This window comes from Perca fluviatilis, chromosome 5 (genome assembly GCF_010015445.1).
Source record: "Perca fluviatilis chromosome 5, GENO_Pfluv_1.0, whole genome shotgun sequence".
Lineage (NCBI taxonomy): Eukaryota > Metazoa > Chordata > Actinopteri > Perciformes > Percidae > Perca > Perca fluviatilis.
The window spans coordinates 11735759-11760238 of NC_053116.1; the positions used below are offsets into that span (position 1 = coordinate 11735759).

Below are 24480 nucleotides of genomic sequence, written 5' to 3' on the forward strand. Positions count from 1 at the left end.
CATATATGGGAGACCTTAGAGATGAGGAAAAACATTGTTGGGTTTAGTTCTACCTCCGTTAGGGGTGGACAATGTTTCAGTTATGTGTCTGTAAAGCTTTACTAATATGTTTTATTTGTGGTTTAGGTAAACAATACACATTTTCATACTATATCACAGGGCTGTAATCACGATTGTAGAAATGCCACCCCTGTTACAGTTCACACTGAGTTTGGACCCCAAAAGCAGATTCAGACTCAGGCACAATGGATTGGAGTATATAGTTTTATTTTGTCAAAGTACTTGCAAATGAAGTGAGTGAAACGATGTGGTGGAAGCAGATGGTAACTGGTGGTGGGGGAATTTATGGCAGGCAGTGGCAGAGGATCAGCAGGGGAAGGCTCTCAGCTTAGGCAGGTGCTGGAGATGGAAGAGACACAGATGAGGTTATTTTCAGCAGAGTCACAACAAGAGGTCAAAATGAGTTTCTTCACTGGAGTTTAAGGCCTGGAGAGTTACCACATAGAGAGCGGAAACAACCTGGCAACAAGTGAGTGGAGAGCCGGGTTTCTTATACTGAGCTAGATGGTTAATGGAAGTCAGGTGTGCCTGGTAACGATTGTAGAGCCACGCCCCTGCTGATGAGCACACACACACACACACACACACACACACACACACACACACACACACACACACACACACACACACACACACACACACACACACACACACACACACACACACACAGGGGAGGAGACACAGGGAAAGACAGGGAAACAAACAGGAAACACAGGGGAAGTCCAGAGGTCACAGACCGGGACTGTGACAACCCCAACCATATGCAATTAAGAAATCACAAAACTACATTTAAATGTTTTTAAAAGCCTTTCCTACTTTGACAGTTTTGTTTTGTTTTGTTTGGGATAGGTAACTCTGGTTAACACTCTAGTGTAATAAATGGCGGTAATGCACCTTAAACGCTAGTTGGTAACTGCCAATAAGAATAAGAGAAGACCGATTGTATTATACCTTATAACATTAGACTGTAAAATAAGCTTTATGTCTAGCCTATAATACATCAATGCGTTGAACGCACACCGAGAATGACGACATCCAGTGTGACTCTGTGATTGGCGGAAGGCGCTCAAGAAAGGAAATGTAGAACTGAATATTAAACTGTCAAAATCAGAAGGGAAAATCATAGCATGGAGGGAAATATCAAAAACAATGGCAACATTATTGGGATAGTGCAGAAAAGGGAGACACTTACATAATAAATTAAGAATTCGTCATAGCAGATTGAAACGTACACTTTTTATAATAGGAAAACTGTCTGTGTGAGGAAAAGGAGACGGCGGAGTCCTGATTTCATGTTTGCAGGGCTACATAAGTTATCAAAGATGTCCTTGAAAGTGGGGTCACCGTAAATGGGAGGAAACATATATTTACATATTTGAAAAGCACCGGACTAATTAGAAAATTGTAACGGAATGAAATAATGGATGACGAGTAATAACAGTAGGAGGCAGTAATGCGACGTATGGGATGCCAACTGCCGTAAAACCCAAAAGAAGAAGAAGAAGAAGGCGGAAGGGGCGGGCAAAAGATAAGAGGAGGGAGGGAAATGGTGCTATCATCATGGCGGGATGCATGAAAATGATAAACAATTACACCTCTATAAGTGCTACATTAATGGTTTTCACGGTGCTGCTTATATGTTTACCTCACACCTCAGGATACCAGGATACGGGTAAGAAGCAGTATTAGGCAGCAATAACCGATACCTTAATTAGTATGATACGTATTTTAAACAAGTCTTTGCCCGGGCTAACTCATGTTAGCTTGTGTTGGGCTTTTTTTTGATGAAGTGAAACTGTAACGTTGAAGAAGTTATGCTAAGCCTTTCTTTTAGTCCGGTCACTGCTGGCTGTTCTCCTATTCTGTCTCTGTATAGGGGAGGGGAGACATTTATTTTAAGTATTTATTTAGCTATTATAGATTTGCTGAGAACAAATCTGTGAAACTTTGCTCGAGCTTACAAGCCCGCCCCGCCCTCAGGTTATTCTAATCATGCTATTATAAAACCTGTGCGTCACTAAATGCACAAACGAAATAAAAATCCGTTTATTGCAGCAACACACGGACAGTAATAGTACAGATACATACATAACAATAGGTATACAACTAAAATAAGAATACAATACAAAATAGAAACTACACAAGAGCATATGGAGACAAAAACTACAATGTAAATTGACAAGTTAAAGTGACAGTAGTGTAATTAATAGCAGAGTCTATGTTAACAGTGTTCACCAAACTGATGATATGATTAAGTAATGGTAGCCTAACTAGTGTTCGTCTGTAATATAGAGATGTAAAATAATATGGAATATGATGCAAGGAAATATAAAACAATACAAAACAATAAGACAATGTTTGTGTAATTACTCTCTAACGCACCATATGTCGTGTATTCATTTGCAGCTGAAAATAGTCCCCAACAAAAGCATTATTAACTCATGGTTGAGTAATGTTTGCTAAAAACTACAGTGCACAGCTGTTTTGCTGTGAGGTCTTAAAAACATACACTAATGCCAGTGTTCTTCTTTAATTACTTATCTTAAGACAACAGACCTTTTAAATTAGTTGTTCATGTCACAGGTTTCTGTTACAGTAAAGAGTACATTAAAGTAAACAAGTAATGTGATGCAATCTTAGTATTACATGCATGTCTCTGCTTTTCAAACGCAGGTAACAAACATCCAGTAACTGATCTCAAGGATGGAGAGGAGTACGTCATGTCAGGGTCCAACAGGTTCTGTTACAAAAACTCTGTGGTGCCAACTTGGAGGCAAACATGGACAAGAATTCAGGTAAGTTACACGAATGGCACTCAGCCAAATCCAGAACTGTTTAAGTTTACATTGAATGCACTTTCTCAATCATAAAGTCTGGGTATCTTGACCAAATCTGCAAAATTTGGTTTAAAGCATAGATATGATCCGTAACATCAAGAAAAAGTAGAAGCCTCTGTGTTAAATTTGTCAGGGATATAGTGTCAACAATTATTGTTAACAAGGGTTAAATGTTACAGCACTTTATTTGAACAATTCCTTATGGCGAAAGTTGATTGGGTCCATAATAACTGAAGATTTCTGACAGGTCAAAGTGTGGAGTTCAAACGTGTTTAAGGTGGAAACTGTGGAGGGGGAGGAGGAGTTGCAGGAGCTGGAACGATTCAGTGTCTGGAGCTGGTTTCAGAGCTTGTTACGTGAGCGGCACAATGAGACCACTATTAACATCAATCTGTTCAGCAAGAAGACGTGCTTCAAGATCGATCCTGCTGACAAGACAAAGTTCACTGTCCACCCCCTTCGTAGTAAGTGGAAAACAAATTAGCACAATTCATTGTTCTGGTTTTTGACAGATATTACATGGTCAACACATGTTCTTTTCCCTTGCAGAGTTTGATATCTATCTGTTTTTGGTATTCCTCGCCGGAGCATTGTTGTTCGTCTTTGCAGGATCACTCAGCAGGTCATTTTTCTTGCTCATGTTACATTCTTAGGATTCAATAGGATTATATGCTATTAACTAATTTTTCCTCCCTTTAATGAAGGAGTCAAGCTTTCTTCTACTCTGCTGGTATGAGCACAGGCATGATTGCCTCTCTCATCATCCTCTTTTTTATTTTGGCACGCTTATTGCCAAAGGTAAGGAATTTCATTACTCTTAAATATCCATGCTTTTATAGGTTAAATCAATTTGGCCTCATGCCTAATTATTGTACCCTTTTGTGTTTGCTGTTACCACAGAAAAGCCCTTTTTATGTCTTGATTGTTGGTGGCTGGTCGTTTTCTGTGTACGCCATCCAATTTGTCTGCAGGAACCTTGGCGTAATTCTGCGAGAACACTGGAACGTCGCATTAGGTACATACCCTTGGTCAACAAAAACTTCTGGTGTTTGACACATCAGACCAAAGCAATAATCCTAATATAGCATTTTAAATGACTATTTTTTCAGACCAGTGAGTTGAGTTAAGTTAAGCATCCCCTATATTTGATAACTTGAGCATCACCTTTTTAAATGAACGGGCGTCTGTTAAAGTTCCCAACACAGATTAGTCTCCTGCCATCTGCCGCACTTCAAGCCTTGTGATTCAAATCACCAGGGGCCAAAATACAATATGTATGATAAGCTCTAGGCCAAAAAAAAACCTTGTAAAATTGAAATGTAAATAATGTACACTGTAAATAAAACACTCTAGGTCAATATGTATGTTTTTATGTTTTTGTCAGGTTATGTAGCAGTGGTGGGATTCATCACTTTTGCTGTGTGTTACCGTTACGGTCCTCTGGTGGATGAGAAGAGCATTAACATCTTGTCGTGGACGCTGCAGCTATTTGGTCTGCTCCTGATTTATTTCGGGATTCAAATCCAGCAAGTTGCCTTCTCCATCATCGTGGCAGCTGTGTTCTCCAAACATCTGGAGTACCCAGTCTCTCTGACAGTTGCTGCATGGAGGTGGGTGTTCACAAAGCTGACAGAAGGTGGCGCAAAAGTACAGTAATATATTAAACAGAAAATCCACTTTCAAAACAGCTCATATGGGGTTCCTGTTATGTCATGCAGTGTAATGCAGCTCTGTGGTAGTAAACAATAGTGTCACACATTTATTACCAAGAGCACACAGGAGTTTTTGATTTGATGATCTCTACTATATTTTAAGAGTCATTTGTCTTTGGAAAGTTTTGCATTATGTCTGCTTATTTCTGCCTTTTTAAATCCAAGATAAGAAAAGATACACCTTTTATTGATAGATTAAAAAATATAAACTATACAGAGCATTTTGAGACAGATGACATAATAAAGTGAGTGGTGCTGATAAAGTAACAGTGGTTTGATTAATAGCAGCAGAGTCTTAATATAATAAAATATATTGCAAAGGGAAATCTAACGTTGACATCATATAGTAAAATATGGTACATAATGAAATAGAGAAATAAGTATAAGGTGCAGTAGTGTAATAATATAGAATAACAATCTATAGTAGGGCTGCACGATATGAGGAAAATATGCGATAATGTTGAATATTGCGATAACGATATTACTTGCGATAAATGAACACATATTTAAATGTACTCAGTTCTGTACTCAACAAATTGCTTGTTGAATTTAAAACAAATAAAAGGAAATCATTGCTAACATTTTTATTGAACAAATTTAACATTGAATTAAATATAAAAGACATCACTAAAAAAGGGACCGTTTTTAAAGTCCAGTTTCTGCTGATAGTTTCTTTCAACTAACAAAAAAAATCTGTTTGCGAAATGTTGTAGCCTTTTGCGATATGTGTGTTTGACCAGTTGATATTGCGATGACGATTTAAAAAAAAACAATATATTGTGCAGCCCTAATATAGTATAGTACAACAATATAACGTGTATAGTATAGTGTAGCAATGTAACACAGTATATAACAGTGAGTAAGTTGCTTGAACTACTGAAGCTTAAAGCAGTGATAATAGCCTATGGTATATTGCATTTTTAGAATTTTGGATTTTGCTGTGTTGTGCAGGAAAATCAGAAGGTACATTCACTGGAAGCCGGAGCCACGTCGCCTGTTGACTGAGGAGGAGTTTCAGAAGCAGGGAGAGGAAGAGACTTTGCGTGCTCTGGAGGAGCTGAGGAAGCACTGCAACAGCCCAGAGTTCAGGCCATGGAAGACGGTGTCCAGGCTTCAGTCCCCGAAAAGGTGCCTATCGTGATATTCTGTTCCTTAGCATATCATCTGTTAAAACACATGACGTCTTTTAAGGTATGATTAAAGCTCAGTAACGGCCTTGGTTTAACAAAAACAAAAGAGACTCTTGATATACATGTTAACTTACATTTAGGCTTAGCTAATAATGTTTTACCTTGGAAGTTTTAATGTTGTATCATCTTACGAAATGGAGTCAAAGTATATTTCATGTTGTTTTTTACAATTATCAACTGAGAAAGAGATGAGATGGTGTAGATTATGCCAAAATACTGATTCACCAGATGTTGGACCTTCTGAAAACAGTACAGGTGTATTTATGCTACAATCAATTGAAATCCCAATCCCCCCCTATCTCCATTGAATGTGACTTCTGAAGGACTGCACAAGTGATGATTTAGGTGTGTAATTTCTATTTGTGATTCATTTAAATCACTTTGTAGCAATCTGTTTACATCTCAAATCTAAATGTTGTAAAAATCATATCAGTAAAACATGAAAACTTCCAAGGGGGTTGCATACTTTTTATAATTCACTTTATTTTGTGTGTGTCACTCACCTAAAGGATTGTTAGGAACACCTGTTAAATGTCTCGTTAATGCAATTATCTAATCAACCAATCACATGGCAGCTGCTTCAATACATGGGGGGGGGGATGTGGTCCTGGTCAAGACAATCTCCTGAACTCCAAACTGAATGTCAGAATGGGGAAGAAAGGTGATCTAAGCAACTTTGAGCGTGGCATGGTTGTTGGTGCCAGACGGGCTGGTCTGAGTATTTCACAATCTGCTCAGTTACTGGGATTATCACGCACAACCATTCCTGGGGTTTACAAAGAATGGTCTGAAAAAGGGAAAAACTTCCAGTATGCTGCAGTCCTGGGGGGGGGGGCGAAAATGCCTCGTTGATGCTAGAGGTCAGAGGAGAATGGGCCGACTGATTCCAGCTGATAGAAGATCAACTTTGACTCAAATAACCACTCGTTACAACCGAGGTATGCAGCAAAGCATTTGTGAAGCCACAATGTAGCTCTCTACACGACAACACAGACACAGGTTATTGCTTTGCTCTCCTGTCCTGACATTCAGATGGTAGAGTCAGAATTTGGCGTAAACAGAATAAGAACATGGATCCGTCATGCCTTGTTACCACTGGGCAGGCTGGTGGTGGTGGTGGGGTTGTAATGGTGTGGGGGGATCCCTTTCGCCTTCAGAACTGCCTTAATTCTTTGTGTCATTGATTCAACAAGGTGCTGGAAGCATTCTTTAGAAATGTTGGCCCATATTGATAGGATAGGGTCAAACACGGTATTAGTATGGTGTTCCTAATAATCCTTTAGGTGAGTGTATATACTTTATATAAGTCCATTCAGATGTCACAATCTTTTTTTATCATGCTTTTATATTACTTTGCCGTTTTATAAAGAGCATCAGTGCTGTGAATGTGTTATTACTCTTGTAATTTTGCACGTTTGTACATTACGAATTATTATTATTATTATTATAGGAATAATTTCTAATAATTATCCCAATATCATCCTGTTGATCCCACATTTAAATTTCTGGTAACATCAGTATGCTTGTAGACTAGTTTACTGTAGTTACCTTTTTAAGTTTTAATCTGTTACTGAAAACTAATGATATGATGCATTGGTTAAGAATGGCTTAATCATGAAAGTCTGAATGCAGAATTTGTATTGATACTGATTTGATATGGGGATTTTACCTTTTTTGAGTTAATAAAGAGGTAATATTTGGTGTTTTTATTTTTTAACAGTGATTGATTAACTATCTCTTGCAAGCGGTGTCTGCACATTTAAGATTTGAGGTATATGAATATGAATCTATCCAAAATAACGTTGTCTTTCACTGAAGTGTGGCCAAATGTCGCCTTTTAAGTTGTAAATATAAGTGTATGTGTTAGTATATAGGTATTTAAATACCAGTACATGGTTTATATACTGTGTAACACTGATATTGTTGCTGATGTTGTCACTTTAACCCACAGGTTTGCTGATTTCATTGAAGGGTCTCCTCACTTGATGTCAAATGAGGTGTCTGTCCACGCGCAGGAATACGGCTTCGGGGGATCTTTTTTTGAGGATGATTTTTTTGACACAGACGACGAGGAAGACGACATTAAGCCTATGATGAGACCCGAGTGAGACGCCGCTGTGTTAAGACGTTTGAAAATAGAGACGATTATATTATTGCCTTTCAGAAAAGTGGCCGGAGAACGGCTCTCCGTGGCTTGTGTGCAAACGTCCCGACTGACTTCTGAGTGATTACTGGATTGGGATTTCAGTCACAAGAGGCACCACACACAAAAAAAAAAAAATCACTGACAGTCAACAGGCAGAACAATGCGGCAAAGTAATGTAGTTTCCACGAATGTGCACTAAAGCCAGAACTTTTTTTTTTCTTCTTTTTTTAAAGGGAACAAAGGCTTCTGTTAAAATTGAGGTTACAAATACGGTGATACTCTGTGATTGGGACCTTTTTTTTTTTTTGGGAGGTCAAAGCAATTGAACTTTTTACTGTGTGATGGTAGTTTGTGTTGTCTTAAGCTTAGAAAAAAGGTTTTTACATTTTAGTTTTCAAAACCTAGTGTTCGCGCTGTTAGCCTCTAAATGGGCTCACTCCAGCAAACTGTAACGAGGCCATCCAGATGGCATGTATCCTACACCACGTGTTAACGTTCTCACTTCTCTGAACCGCAGCATGATGAGGCAGTCATTATTATTCTATCTTTCTGCTGAGGGAGGAAACGTTTGGTCAAGTTTGTATGTCAATGTGTTTTCATTTTAATGGACATGCATCAGAGGAAGTGTCCCCAAAGTATTTTGAATAAAAAAACATTTGAGCTCTGATCATTGTAAAATATTCTTAGGACTAAAAGGTGGCAAGATGTTATGACTTTGGTTAATGATGTAATGCATTTGAAACTAAAAAGCTGAGGTTTTATTTTTCATAGTGGGTGCATATACAATTTCTTCAGTGGTGGAAAGTAACTTTAAGTTCTTTACTTGAGTATTTCCATTTTATGCTTCATTTTCTACTTCTACTCTACTTTAGAGGGAAATATTGTACTTTTTACTCCATTACATTTGACAGCTGTAGTTACTTTGCAGATTAAGGTTTTACGTACAAAATATACGATCAATTTATAAAATGATGCATTTTTTTTAAACTACCCAACAGTGCTTAAAGTAGCTTTTCTTCAATCAGCTACAACATAAAATTCTACACAGTGATAAATCTGCTCTATATTGATCCAAAAAGTCCCACTGACGAGGACCATTCCGCTACATAATGACTGCTTTTACTTTTGATAATTTAAGTACATTTCCTGCTAGTACTTCTGTAATTTTACCTTGAGGTACTCTGCTATATTTAATTTAGTAAAAGATCTGAATATTACTTTTCCACTATAACATTTTTTAATGGATTTTCCATATGGATTTTGGAGTTTTACTGTGTTACTCTTTGCATCTATGGCTGCAACTCAAACTGAATTTTCTATTAATCATTCAGTCTATAAACTGTCAAAGTGTTAAACAAAATGCCCACCAGAAGCTGTCTTCAAATAGTTTTTGTCCAAACAATGTCAAAAAAACAGGACATTGGATATTTAATGTACAATGGTATAAAACAGATCATCCTTGCATTTTAGAAGCTGGGGCTCATTTGTTTAATTGACTTCATCAATGGTCAATATTGTCTTGGATCAATGTCCTATCATCTGATCAACTAGTCTAGATAGTAGATACACTTACAGACAGCTTATTAATTTAATGACCAGTGGGAGGAAGATAGAAATGCATCTTTGGAATTTCCATTTTACAAACAGAAGGCTGTCCTGTATTAAACACTGCACTTGCAGATGCTGCATTTGATTAGAAGTGACACACCAAACAGTTTGAATCTGTGGGTTTGAAAAATGAATCATTCAAATCCAGCCATATGAATGACATCTGTTGTTTGCCTTTCACTTATCTAGATTCCCAAATGAAACTGCATTTAACTTTTAACACTATTTTCTAAGAAGTTCATCTGTAGCCAAGTAGAAATTTCTGACCTTTCTTATATCTGCACTTTACCTCTGAAATCTCCTTTGGCATATGTTTCCATGTAACTGTTTCAAAAATGTTAAAATCAAGCAAAGTGATTACTGGCATACACTTGAACTACATGTACAATAAACAGCAGATCTGCAGTAGATCACCATAATTAGCTCTTTAACTGAAATAGGTGGGTTTTTTTTTGTCTATGTTGCAGGAAAAAACTTTGTATTCATCCTCTCTCACTCAACAATTTCAGTGAGCCATATCGGATGCAATTTAGCCCTACTGCCCTCTGCATTCCACTACTGGCTTCTCTGAATGTCCTCACAGCATTTGAAGGCAGGAAACACCCCATCTACTGTTGCAAATTATTAAACGTATGACAGCTGACACAGCGGGCATTATTTGCATGTGTTTCCCAGGATCAGGTAGGCATATAACAGTAATCAAATTCACATGGCGTTGCATTTCCTATGGCTTACTTCCCCAAAACAACGCATCATCAACAGAGAAACCTCAGTGCAATACAAATTGCGGAAGGGGAGGGGGGGGGGATCCCTTTGATATATGAGCATATTGCAGACATGGTGGCTTCATGTAAAGTGTCTGTACTTCCCCACAGCTTACAAACTGGCTCACAGTCGATCAACTGATACTTACAAACCTACACACTAAAGGAATTAGCAGTTTTTCTACTCGACCATGTGGAATAGAGATAAGACGACCACGTGTGCACACCGTGTAGCTCTCACTGCTCATTTTATAAGTGGGAAAACACAGATTTTTAAGAAAACAGTAAATTACACGATTATGTGTCTGACAGCAAGACGGCAGTGTTTATTGTAGGCGTGTAAATGCATGATGCAGGTAAATCCTTCATAGTGAATCAAGAAAAAAAAAGCATGAAGGAAACTTGCAAGCTTCATTCGGAACAGGAACCACACTGTCGCAATGAATTCATTCACATTTATGGCAACAGCCGAGACAGTTTTACAGACGTGCAGCCAGTGCAGTTTGCGACAGAAATCATCTGAGACAGACGACAGAAATCATCTGAGACAGACAAGTAATGAATAAACGTCAAATTCAGTTCAAAATTTGCTCTTTCTTGAAGCCAAAGTGTCTGGCCTTTTGACAAACTTACCAAAGGAATGTCAGCAAAGAAAAAAAATGACTGTCATAAAACAGCAGCAGTGCATTTACTATTTTTTCATGCATGCTGCAAGAGGCAGCACAAACTGCAACTTTCATATATTACTCCACACAGTCTGTACAGTTAAGACAAATCCAAGTGGTTCTCTTCTCCTCAACCTCTAGTCATAAAATAGTTCAGCAGAAACGGAAAACTAGAAGTCCAGTGTTTGGTGGTTAAAATCCAAAGTTCAGTCAGTTCTATCAGTATTTGTTGATCCCAAATATCCGTACTCCGTGAAATTGAGGCAACTTTGGGAGGAGGACACTAAGGAGGGAGCTCGTGTTGATTAGGAAATGTGTGGGATCGTATTTTGTGTAGAAACTGGCAAGAATATACCTGAAGAGAGAGAAGAATAGTGTCAATGTACATGACAAACGATGAGTTTCAAATCCGTAATCAAAAAGTAAAAGAAATACACTCCACGACACCTCACAGGTTGATATTTTATTCTGCAGTGCTTTTGGCCTGCATGATGAAGTAAGCCCAGGGCTATATGATTAACACTGCACTTCCACTAGCCGTGTGTTAAATGTCTGCTAGAACCGGTGTGGGAAATGAACATTTAGACTGTAGATTTCGGCACTATGGGATAACCCCCCTGGGGCTAAGTGCAGCGTGAAAAGCCGTTTCCTATCATGCAGCCCTACCATCAAATGCATGTTTAAGACCCCTTTGATTCTTGTTTTAAAATGAGTCAGCTGGAAGCATTAAATAGTCAATAGCTTAATTAATCGTTATCATAATAAATGAGTCGCGTGAGAATGGAAAGCTTGACAGGTAAATGACCCTACAATTGTTCCCGGATGGGCCAAAAACGATGGGCCAGAAGAGGGCCCAGAAGCCTGAAGAGCTTAGTCAAAAACATATTTAACTACATGCTGATTTAGCCATCATATTGAAAGAGAAAGTGCAAACCAAATGTCCAGCTCTGTAATAGACTTTTCAAACATACTTACAGAACAATTGGTGAGATAGTGAGGAATTTGCGTGAAGATGTGAACTGGACACCGTAGTCCATCTGTTCCCAGTGTGTGAGCAGACGAGCTTTGCCTTGGTCTGGTGTCTCAAAGGGAGTGCCCTTCACTGTGTGTAGAAACAGGTACATCACCTGCAGAGACAAGACGCAAAACTACTATCAGCCACAAAGACAGATGGCTTTGCCTCCAAGTACTGTAATGCTCCGAAGTTCAGGAGTACAACTGAAACGTTAGCTGTCTCGAGGAGGATATTCACCCAAACTCTCATTTTCAGCAACTGAAAAGATGCCTCATATACATGCAGGCTTGCCACATATTTAATAATTTATAGATGTTGCAATTCCAATTATTTTAAAGGTCCCATGACATGCTGCTCTTTGGATGCTTTTATATAGAAGATTTTCTGGAGAATCAAACAAGACATCAATGTCTGTTTGTTTTTTGGCAAATCCAATGAATTGACAAATTACATTGATGCATAAATCACGTAAAAATCTAACATTTAAGAAATAGTTTGACATTTTGGGAACTACGCTTTTTTGCTGAGAAGATCAATTTGAGAAGTTGAGAGGATCAATATCCACTCCCATAACTGTTCATTAAAAATTAAGCTGGACTTGGTTTGGTTTGGTTAGCTTAGCATCGCTCTGTCCAGAGGTATAATAACAAAATCTGTGTACCAGCACCTCTTTAGCCAAGTACTCCAGGAAGTTACAGCTCCCGGCCAAGAAATAATCCGGCACATAACCGCCCATATTTAAAACAACAATCGTTTTTAAATATTTTAGTTTTTGTGCAGATTAAACAAATGAGATATATCACACGTTAATTAACTTGCCAAATTATGTTTAAAAAATATTTTTTTGAAAGTTTCCTTTTTCCAAAATGAAAATGTCTGAAAATATAAATCAATATGAATCCAACATGTTGATAGCAAAGTTAAATTGGCCACTATGGTAGCCATACAGTCCAGCTTAGGGATTCACTGTGCCTTCCACATGTATATTTAACAATAAAACATAATGTTTACATAATCCATATCTATTCATGTACATCCATCTGGCCCAGTTTAATATGCAACTCAATTGTATACAATATATGTACAAACTAGTAGGGGGTCCCTAGTTGGTCTCTCTTTTAGCTTAGGGGTCCTTGGCCTAAAAAAAGACCCCTGCTATATAGGATAAATAACATGATATAAACTGTATGGCAAAATATCTGTGGGATCGTGGCATGGTAAATATCATATTGCCCATCCCTAAAAATAAATATACTTTAGATATGTCATGAATGCTGTATCGTTGCTATATAGCTCTATCTTTAACTGACCAGGTTGTGGAGGACGTTTGTAAGAGTCCAGACGAGCGGCACAGTGAAGAAAGGAATGCTGAGCAGGACGATGTGCAACACGACGGTCAGCAGCAGGTAGGTGAGCCATATTCCTCTGCTGTTCATCACCCTCGTGTTGGGGTTCACCTCACTGTGAGCTACGCCCACATTCATCTTCAATACAGAGAGACAAAATGCAAGAGTTCAGGAGGCTGAAAACAAGAGTCGGTTGTTTCAAGAGGCACCCACAGATAGGGCTGGGTATCGTTAGTGTGAGAAGGGCCCACAAAAATACTAGAATAAATAGCCATGTAGCCGTGGATGTGAGGAGAGGCCCATACAGAATGCTTATGTTAAGGGTCCACACTTTTGTGGTATGCCCCTGCTCCTAATATCCAGCTTCTCAAACTTGATAAGCAAGCACACAATCATCACACTGCAACTTAATTTCATGTTTGTGCTTTTCAGTGTTTAGAAGTAAAGTCTATGCACTAACTCCTTAAAAGCTAACGGTCACATCCATCAAAAGGAACCAACAAGAGCTGCAACTTACACTTATTTTGATTTGATTGATGTGATGATTGTTCTTCTTTAAAGTTCTTGCTTTTTCCAAGCAGTAGCTAGTCCAAACAACAGTCAAAGATGTTCAATTTTTACAATGACATAAAAGAAGGAAAAGCAGCAATTTATCACGTTGGAGAAGGGGAAACCAGACAATGCTGCAACTAATTATCATCGAATTATCCACCGATTATTATCTATATGAATTTCAGTCGATCCATAAGTCGATCAACAGAAAACTGAACAATTTCTAAATTCATTTAATTGGTCAAACATTTACTTGTTCAGCTTTTCAAATGTGAAAATGTGCTTACTGGTACTGGTATATCACTGTACATTTAATATTCTGGTGTTTGGGACCTTGTATGATACATGTTTCACTGTTTAATGGTGTAACGTTAAACGATTAATCGGAAGAAAAAAATATCGCATCTTTGGCGTTATATTAACTCTGGGAAAAGACTCCGCCTGACTGAATTGTTCTCAGTGTATAAACATGCCCCCCCCCCCCACGTCTACATCACTCAGCTACATCTAGCCATAACATCCAGACACTAACGTTAACCAGCGCTGAAAACGACAATGAAGCAGCAACAACGTTTAATTCTTAAATATGACACGAGAACATAACAGTAAGCCGTTCACACAAAGCCCAGATTGTTTAACTTTCAGCTTAACAGTTGACGTAGCTAAAATGACATAACGTTCGCATGCTAGCTAACGTTACCAGTTGAGCTGCTATCTACAGGTCGACATGCTAACGTTAGTTCAAAAGTTACGTTATTCAGGATGTAACGGCTGCGGACTGCAAGTCAATACCGAAAGGGTCAAATATCATGTTAAACAGTGATACACTGGCCTCGCCCACGGGGCAATTCTAGGTTTTAAACTTTACATTTCAACGGAGCCAACTTTACCTTCCTGTGTTGTCGTAGCTCACCAGGAAATTCCTTTTTTTTTTTTTTTTTTTTTTCTTTAACCCCGCCTTCGTTAGTTTTGGGCTGGTTTTTCTCATGGATGTATTAAGAGGTTTTTCTGCAGCAGCCGACATCTGTCAAAACTCCAGCCGGTGCCCTGCACGCAGCATCGGGGGGGGCGACTGCATACGTTTTAGCAAAGAGTAATTGACCTCCAAGAAATTCCCTGGATCTCCCAGAAAATGTGAGCAATAGTTTTATTGCGCGGTTACTTCCCCATGTAACTAGGCTTGATGTCAGCACAACAGCAGGATACATATAGGGATGAATTATTTTTCAGATTATCAATTTTAAAACCTTTCCTGTCTAGTGAAAACCACGTATCTCCAAATTTGGTGATTTTGAATTTTTCTGATAAACTGAAGGATGAAGTGTTCCTTTATGGTAGGAGAGATTTCTCCTATACTTCTTAAGCTAAATAAGTTTTTAGAGATATGTGGTTCTCACAGGACAGCAAAAGCTATTTAAGATATGATGCATTGCTATAGATTAAACTACCCACCAGTCTATAAAGGAGTTAAAATTTGTACTTAAACATGGACAGAATAAATGCAACATACACATGAATGCAGCAGTAATATTAATCAAAAAATCATGATAGTTAAACACTGACAGAGACCAATTTTCTGCACAATTTTGATATTTTAGGTGCATTTTACTTAAGTAAATGGTGTGAATACTTCTTCCTCCACTGGTTTTAGTTGCTTCTCATGTACAGTTAAAATAAACAAAACCTAAAAAGACAAAAAACAACAAAATTATGTTTTACAAATTTTCTGAAATGGAACTTTAAACCTTTATAAATGACACCATTTAATATATTTTTTTAAAAGTACCAGAAAAAAACCCAGAGGTCAGTAAACTGAATTGCATATAGTAGTTGGTACAAAAGTGGTTTGACACCAGTGGTGGAAAGTACTTAAAGGACACATCTGGTGACATTCTGTAGTTTTTATTTTCATATATCCTAATAACAAGCATTGTCAAAGCCTGATATAGCTTCCCTCTGTGCCACAGAGCTCAACTGTTGTCATGTTGCACTGGATTTAGTCTACATCGACAACATTTCATTTCCGGGATTGTTCAGGTGCCGCCGGAAATTCCGGTTGATTTCTGAGGACTATGGTTAACTGCTCCTCAGATCTCTGCAGGGTAAATCCAGACAGCTAGCTAGACTATCTGTCCAATCTGAGTTTTCTGTTGCATGACAAAAACAACTTTTGAACGTACACACGTTCCACCAAAACAAGTTCCTTCCCGAGGCTATTTTGCAGAGGCACCATTGCTCCGTATGGAGTTAGCGCCGCCCAAGACGATTGTGATTGGTTTAAAGAAATGCCAATAAACCAGAGCACGCTTTTCTCCCATCCAGGAATGCTGTATGGACTCGCCAGATCTGGCAATGCGAGACTACACTGGATGACATGTTATCTCAAAATGGGCAGAAAAAAAGCACCAAATCCACATGTGAAAATAGTCTCGGTCATTTTACTCCAGCTTTAGAGCCTTTGCTAAACAGTGCCCAAGTGTTTTAGGAAATTACTGAGCACTCTTCTTAAAAAGGAAACTAAATAATATACGTGATCCCTTTTTAAAGACTTACGTCGTCAGTAGGAATCGTTTGCGACTGAATGGCTGGTTTTAAGGTACTCATGTTTTACTTGAGTATTTCCATTTTATGCCACTTAATACATTATTTTTGCACCACTAAAATATGATATAAGCTAAGGAGAATCTTGCACCATTGGCTCACTTTGCTAGCTTAGTTACCTGTGTCAAAATCTAGTTTTGTCCAATGAAACTACCACAAACTACCACAAATTAAGAATCTTTCCATAGGAGGACTGGTTGCACTGGACTTAGTCTCATTGCCAGACCTCCCTCCACAGCGCTGCGGTGTAAGGTTGGGCCCCTCCACACATACACTCCTGGATAGGAGGAAAAAAAGCTCTGGGTTGTTTGCATTTCTTTAAACCAATCACAATCGTCTTGGGCGACACTAAGCTTCGGCGATGTATCTGCAAATTGGTTTTCGGGAAGGAACTTGTTTTGGTGGAACATTTGCATCCCACAAAAGAAAACGCCACATACAATATTAAATTAAGTTAACTGTTCACACAATACAGTAACGTGAGCTATTTAAATTAGATACATGGTTAAACCTCATTAGCTCTTACCAGTGTATTGCCGTGTGTACTTTGTTAACAGCAATCCCACCAATCGGTCCCAGAAAAGTCCCAGTTAGAGAGTAAACGCGGTAAACATATTCTTTGTAAATCTTTACAATCATTCCCCGAAAGAACCAAGCAGGCCTGTCTTGTTGCACGATCCAAATTTTCTTCAAAACTTGCCATTTTCAGCGAATCACTTGCTAGTGGCAGTGGGGTGGCAGGAGCTCAGTCTGTAGGGAGTTGGGTTGGGAACCGGAGGGTCACAGGTTCAAGTCCCCATCGGATCAAAGTATGGTGGTGGACTGGTTGCTGGAGAGGTGCCAGTTCACATTCAGGGCACTGCCAAGGTGCCCTTGAGCAAGGCACCGAACCCCCAATTGCTCGGAGCGCCTTTCCATGGGCAGCTCCCTCACTCTGACATCTCTCCATTAGTGCATGTATAGGTACTGAGCATGTGTGTGAATAGCTTATACTGGCCATCCCTCTCCTCTACTGCATAGATACTCCTTTGCATATTCAGATACAGTAGTAATTAAAATGAGCCCCCCATCAACTGCCTACAACATGTAAAGGTTGTGCTTACACATTAATACAGTAATAATCAGTAAAAAATCATCTAATAATATAACATACAGTGTATAATTATATAAAATTAGATGCATTCTGCACAATGAGTACTTTTACTTTTGAGTTTAATACATTTAGCTGATATTACTTCTGCACCTTTACATAAGTGCAATTTTAAATGCAAGACTTGGCATTTTTATGTTTACTTAAGTCTATTTGAATACTTCCACTACTGGTTGTGATCTCACAGCCTATAATGATTGATACCATGTTTTTTTTTACACATAAATATCATCAGGATAACTGTCCATGCAAAAGGACTAGTAAGGAAATGTGACATTAATTTGTACAGTGATGCTCAAATTTCACTTTTATTTTAATATATTAAATTACTTGACTGAACTAGGGGTGGGCGATATGGATCAAATCTGTATAATAATTTCATTTCATATGGATATTAATATCATGATGTATCTCTTTTTCTTGAGAACTTAATTGAGGAAGTAACCAGATGGGAATGTTCGTTGTTGTTGGCTTATCTAGCGAAATAAGTACCTGACAAATCAAGATCAAGTTGATAAACCAAGCCTGTTAAACCAGTAACCCAACGTTTACAGTATACTATTAACACCCCACCCCTTAGGTTAAATGTTATGTTTGTGCACCAGTGAACGTCATAGTTCGTAGTCAATATAGAGAAAGAGCATGCAGCAATATCTTGCTCAATTACGTCATTGTTGTGGAGCTCACAACAAAAACACACAGTCTGTTACCAGCTGTTACTCATCGGATTGCTTCCCAGTAGCATAAGCGGTGTGTAGAGAAATTATATAAGGAAGTGACATCACAAATGACACATACATGTGCGGGACGTCCTGAGGAACTTATGGTTGCTGAGTCAAGTAATTTATTGAAACACATTTTACATGGGCATTTTATATTTGTATGCATACATTTATAAAAACATTGATGATGTCTAAACTGTACACAACTTACAACCAGTATATTTTCATATTGTAATAAATTCAAGTCAAAGTGATTATGAGAAATAAAGTGTCAAGAAATAGTAAGTGGATTTCCTTGCATTTTTGCATAATTTAGTCATAAATTGTGGTCTGATATTCCTCAAAGTCACAATAATGGATATGCATCTGCCTAAAATAGTAACTTAACAATTGCATGTTTTGGTGTATTTTTTTAAAAACTATTTGCTTAAACATGTAAAAAGTCAGGTTGGAATAAAAAAGTGAACCCTTGATTTTAGTAACTAGTGAAATTTTACAGTAGCGACCTGTCCTGCATTGTGTTAATCACATCTCCACATTGGCCACGAGGAATTTTAGACCAGTTCCCCATACAAAACTGTTAATTATATTGATATTTCAGGAATGTCTTTCATGAATGGCTTTCTTCATGTCACATAATCTCAATTGATTTGAGGCCAGGATAGACCTTAATGATTCTGAAACATTACTTTTCTTCTTCTATGTCTAAGCCATTTTGTTTTTCATTTTTCACTATATTTAGGGTCATTACTGTGTTACATCTCCCAAACTTCTATTAAGCATCAGATAACTGACAGCTGCCCTGAAACTTAAACATGTAAAAATGATTTCCATACGCTTCAGTGCATTGTTTTCTCAATGAGTAATGTTTGTTAAGGCTCAGAGGCAGCAAAACGACTACAAATCATGGTGATCCCTACTCAATGCTTCACTTTAAGGATGATACTATGGTAGTCTATTTGTCTTTTGTCTCAGGTTTTCACAGAACATCGTCCCAGTAACATAATAGAACATTCAGGTTGCCAATTTCAGACAATGTCATCAATTTTATTTTAAGGGAGAACCATGCTTTCGTCGTCCTATATTTTTCTTATTGCTGCAACATAAATCACTACCTCAGTGACTTTTAGATATTTCGACAGGTCCTTAACTGTAACCCAATTGTTCTCCTCCACCTTTTTATACCTTTCTTTGCCATCTTACTTCATCTGAAGTACTCTAAAAGCACATGTGAAAAAAAGGAGAAAGTATGCAGGAAGAGCTGCAGGAGTGTTTAAGCATATTTGTCTGGATTAGGGCTGGGCCATATGGAGAAAATCAAATATCACAATATTCTTGACAGAGTACCTCAAATAGGATATTTTGAAGATATTGTAGGGTTGACAATTGGTGCTTTGACAAAATATTTTCACAATGAGATTTTAGATAAATAGTCATCAGTAATGTGGATTTAATAACAAGGTGGCAGCCAGAGCAGTCTGGTAAGTTCAGAAAAGTACATCACTTTACTGTAATGCAGCCTTTAAAACCAGGAAAAGACAACAATTATGCCATATTACGATATCCAAAATCTAAGACGATATCTAGTCTAATATCACAATATCTATATATTATTGATATATTGCCCAGCCCTAGTCTGGATGTTGTTTTGTAAATTAATTCACAGAAAAGTACAGGTAACTCTTCTGAGAGAGGAATTCTTTATCATGATTGCTTTCGGCTTGAAGAGATGAGTGTCAGTAACTAATACTGTAAGCACAATATTGCAGTTGAACTGCTACAAGTCAGGTTTTTCCCTTCAATGAACAGTTCATTGAAGGGAAAAACCTGACTTGTAGCTTTTACAGAGGCCATTTGTGAAGGGTTTCACATGCTATTTCCAAATTCCAAAGTGTTCGCGATTATTTTTCTTGACACTGACTTACTGTAACACTTGAGCTTCCTGCATGCATCATCCTCACACAATCAAAAGCTATGTACAGTTACAGCCCTGCACAGCACTTTTCATGCGCACAGCATAATAAACCCTTTTCACATAGGTTGCCAAAGATCTTAATTCTGACAATACCCTCTGGTCCATTACTACACTACATTTACTTCATCAAAAACAAATGGAGGACCTCAACAGTTGGCTTTTCTTTATAATGAGCACTGCAGCTCCACAGAAGCGCTAGTGCGTCTTGTTATATGCTTACTTTATTATTGTTGTGTTATTTTATGCATGCATTTATTTCCTTTTGTTTGCGCACCTTATTTGACCATATCATGATGAGCTCACCTTTCTCGGGAAGCACTTTGGAAAGTCTCTTTTTAGACAGGTGCTAAATAAATCATTTGGGATATGGCAGATATGCAGACACTCCACCATGTAAACAGCAACGTTGGGAGTTTCTACCCTCAAAAACAGGATGAGAGGTTGAATAAATTCTGGATATTAAGTCACTCAGAGAACAAACTTCCGTGTTGAGCAATCCGGTACCTTTAGCTCACTGCTACTTCCTCTTCCCCAACGTCACACCTTCCTTTTTTGTATTGAAATGTACTACCAACACACTAATAATTGCATCATCGAGTGTGTGAGTGAAAAGAAGTGAGCATTATAATAGAGACACTGACTGGGAGGAAGTATGCAGGAAGTTGTAGCTCTCAAAAGCGCTGCAGGAGTGTTTAAGGAAAGCACAGCTTCCTCCTTGTCTCAGCATATTTGTCTGAGTGTTGTTTTGTAAATTCATTCACAGAAAAGTGCAGGTAACTTCCTAACTCACCTGAGTGAGGAATTGCTTCTCATGATGCTTTAAATGCCAGGAATAATCAGCATAATGACATCATTTATGAACCATAACACACATGATGATGAAAGTCATATTGTTGGTTATGAATATTGTCTTTATTTTGCATAAATAGGACAGAACTGGTTTCAACAAATATCAATAAATAAATGCAATAAATATGATTAGAATAAATATGTTAGATAATAATTCCATTGGAAATACATGCCATGTATACATGGGAGAAACAAGAGTGGAAACACTATTATCAGCGACTGAAGGCTGTACTGGAAACTTTGATCAATGTGATCACAGAAGGGATGCTTGTACAATTCACAGCTGCATGTCAGCAAACATTAAATGCTCTACATGCACTTATGAGCGGAGCCTCTGTGATGAGCCGGATCACCAACAGCAAAGACTCGAGCGGTGAGGATGGAGAAGGAGAAGAGCCTGTCCATGGTGTAGTGGCACAGCAGAGCCTCCTGCCAGAGACCAATGGGCTGAGCATCTCCTTTACTGATGTGGGACTCCTGTATAACCAGAAAAAAAAACTTTATTACCAATTTTGATCTGATAAATGCTGCACAGACTTCTGATAAACCTGTCTTTTTTTACATTTAATTTCAGGCGACCGAGCTTACCTTCTGGTCATCCATCCCTGCCTTTGACATCACACAATTTCTCATGTCTTTGTGCAATTTGTGTATCGCCGGCTTCACTTTGCTGACAAACTCTGAGCAGCTTTGAAATCCAGCAACCCTCTCCACTGCAGAGTTGTATCTCATCAGGACGTCGAGTATCTTCCCAAGACATGTCTGAAGAAGAGAAAGACGTCACATCACAATCAGTAATTCATTGTTGTTTTTTTGCTTGCTGTCACTGATATGATTGCATATACTGACATTCATGTGATTTTGTTGCTTACCGTAGACTTCTGTTTGAGGCTCTCGGGGTCACACATGTCTTTGGCCTCCATCCAAACAAGATCAGTGTCGAAATTTGTCTCATGCTTGGATCCATTTCTTGCCTTTACAGATAGATTTGAGACAAACATGCTCAGTAACAATGTTGCATTATATAAAAAAAAAAAAAAATAGAGTTATCAAGCAATGAATGCTGGTATATTCTGCTAATTTAAAGTCAATATACCTAAATAAGTGGAGCCAATTTAACACTAATGATAGATTCAAGTGAGAAAAATCTGCCCAGTCAGCACTTCTTCATTTAAAAATTGACAATAAAATCGCTAATCGCTAATCGCTCATATTGCTGGTAACAGACACTTAGTTAGATAAAAGACATACTTCCACATGAAAATATATTAGTGAAAAAAAACAAAAAAAAAAACATACATAACATAATTTGAGTGAAACAAAAATTTTTCCGGAGGCTGTATGGAAATGTTATTTCCAATATTTTGAGTGTATTTTGCATTAATAATAAAATAAAAGCACTTACCTCTATTGATACATTTTGGGCAATGTGATTGAGTTCCAGAGAGCTGCTCCGCACATCCGCACATGCATCCTGCAGAGAGTGCACGGCCGGAGCGCAGGACGCAGCCGCGAGAAGCGAGAGAAGAGCAGCAAGAGTCGCGAAACAAGAATCCATTGTGCTTTTTTTTTTTCTTCTCGTCTCTCTTTTTTCTTAGTGAGCTGTGTTCGGTCAGTGTCTCCTGCCGTGAGTTATGTGAGTGTTGTGTTGAGCCGCCGCTACTTTTAAGTGGCACACTATGACTTCACAGGGCTTTCCCCCATCCCTCAGGTAAGTTAATGTTGAGTGCAAATCAATAATGACGTAACGCACAGTCAGGACAAATGAGCAATATGAGGTCAGAATAATTACACCATATTATGTAATTGTCATTCACACAAAAAGGGAAGATAAAGACGAGTGGTGGAAGAAGTAGACTCAGATTTACTTAGTAAAATAAATAAGAAATAAGAGAAGGGAATACTACAAAAATTACTTTATTACAGGTGAAAGTCCTGTATTATCAGAAACGGGTAGTAAAAGTTCCGTTGTTGTTTTTTATCACTAATGAATAAGAACATTTTAATAATTTGAGATGCTTCGTATACTACTGGGAAGATTAGTAGTACTGCATGTAAGTGTATCATGTTTTTATATGTAAAAAACTACTATAGGCCTAAGTGTCGTAGTAGTAGAGTAGAAGTAGACTATAAAGTAGCATAAAATGGAAATACTCAAGACAAGTACAGGTATGTCAAAACTGTACTTAAGTACAGTACTTGAGTAGATGTACTTAGTTACTTTCCACCACTGAAAAAGGCAAGGTAAACTTACCCTGGGCAAGTATGAACAAGGTTTTTTTTTTCAATTCTAATATTAAATTAAATATCCCTCTATTTTTCATATTTAATGTATTTCCAGATCTCCAGTCATCAATATGGGTTAATGCCAAATACTCAATATTATTATCTGAAATGATTTACACTTATAATATAATACAACTTTGTGTGTGTGATAGACAATACTGGTAAGTGTGACACACCAATTAACCTAAGTGTGTCCTAATCAAGTTTCACATCTATGGTTGTGTCGAGGAAGTGAGATTAACCTTTACATTACAGTGTGAGAATGAATGAATTCTCCTCACCGATTGGATAAACTTTCCATCTGTGTCTGTGATCTGCCCCTCTGCTCTACCAGAGAAAAACCTTTGCCTTTCAACTGAATTTTTTTTTTTAAAGAAAAGGAAATGATAAGGGAAGGCATGCAATATTTTTGTGCTTCCCTAATCTTTCCCATTTATGGTCTATGGTAGTAGTTATATCCATGGGTAATAGATAATAATAGATATGCCTGCAACTGACTCACTTAGCGCACCAAACAATGATCAAACAAAGCAGACTTTTTTGTCATTGATTTATTTATTCATTCATTTCAAACATTAGGAAATGTGGAAAGAGTACTGATAGACTACTACCAATTTAAATGTACAGAAAACAATATATTTGCTGCTCAATTTGTTGACTTTTACTACATGGACAGTGTTTATACTAAAGGTAATATATTTGTACTGTTTAGACCAGGGATGGAATCATTCAGTAAGGGGTCCTGGGGCAAACTTATGCCGTGGGCCCATTTTAACCACCTTGTCATCCCAGTCCCACTCTTTTAAAACAAGAATTTGACACAGGGACCCGACATAAAGCCTTTATCATTTCAGTTTTTTTAGTGCTTCTATGGTGCAAACTCTCAAAACAAATTTGTAGGGCTGCAACTAATGGTAGCTTAACTTATCAAATGTCTTGTTTTGTCCAACCAACAGTCCAAACCCCAAAAGATATTTAGTATAATATGATATAAAACAGAAA

At 37.9% G+C, this 24480-nt stretch overlaps 2 protein-coding genes across 5 annotated transcripts; one reads left to right on the forward strand and one right to left on the reverse strand.

The window, feature by feature from the left end:
* The first annotated feature begins 1527 nt into the window (after window positions 1-1527).
* nemp1 (nuclear envelope integral membrane protein 1) lies at window positions 1528-9984 on the forward strand. Of its 2 annotated transcripts, XM_039801329.1 has the most exons (10): window positions 1578-1732; window positions 2734-2855; window positions 3145-3361; window positions 3447-3519; window positions 3602-3695; window positions 3798-3912; window positions 4282-4507; window positions 5561-5737; window positions 7520-7570; window positions 7751-7880. In XM_039801329.1, the coding sequence occupies exons 1-9, from the start codon at window positions 1621-1623 to the stop codon at window positions 7524-7526; spliced, it is 1143 nt and encodes a 380-aa protein (XP_039657263.1). In that variant the 5' UTR covers window positions 1578-1620; the 3' UTR covers window positions 7527-7570; window positions 7751-7880. The 2 variants fall into 2 exon arrangements, with proteins under 2 accessions (XP_039657262.1, XP_039657263.1); XM_039801328.1 differs by lacking the exon at window positions 7520-7570 and having other exon boundaries at window positions 1528-1732; window positions 7751-9984.
* A 564-nt stretch (window positions 9985-10548) lies between these two features.
* ormdl2 (ORMDL sphingolipid biosynthesis regulator 2) lies at window positions 10549-14851 on the reverse strand. 3 transcript variants are annotated; one of them, XM_039801332.1, is made up of 4 exons: window positions 14786-14851; window positions 13308-13481; window positions 11958-12109; window positions 10549-11337 (listed from the first exon to the last, which is right to left on the reverse strand). In XM_039801332.1, exons 2-4 carry the CDS (start codon window positions 13479-13481, stop codon window positions 11202-11204), a joined length of 462 nt encoding a protein of 153 aa, XP_039657266.1. In that variant the 5' UTR covers window positions 14786-14851; the 3' UTR covers window positions 10549-11201. The 3 variants fall into 3 exon arrangements, with proteins under 3 accessions (XP_039657266.1, XP_039657264.1, XP_039657265.1); XM_039801330.1 differs by lacking the exon at window positions 14786-14851 and adding an exon at window positions 13861-13927; XM_039801331.1 differs by lacking the exon at window positions 10549-11337 and adding an exon at window positions 13861-13927 and having other exon boundaries at window positions 11954-12109; window positions 14786-14801.
* Window positions 14852-24480: the final 9629 nt, after the last annotated feature.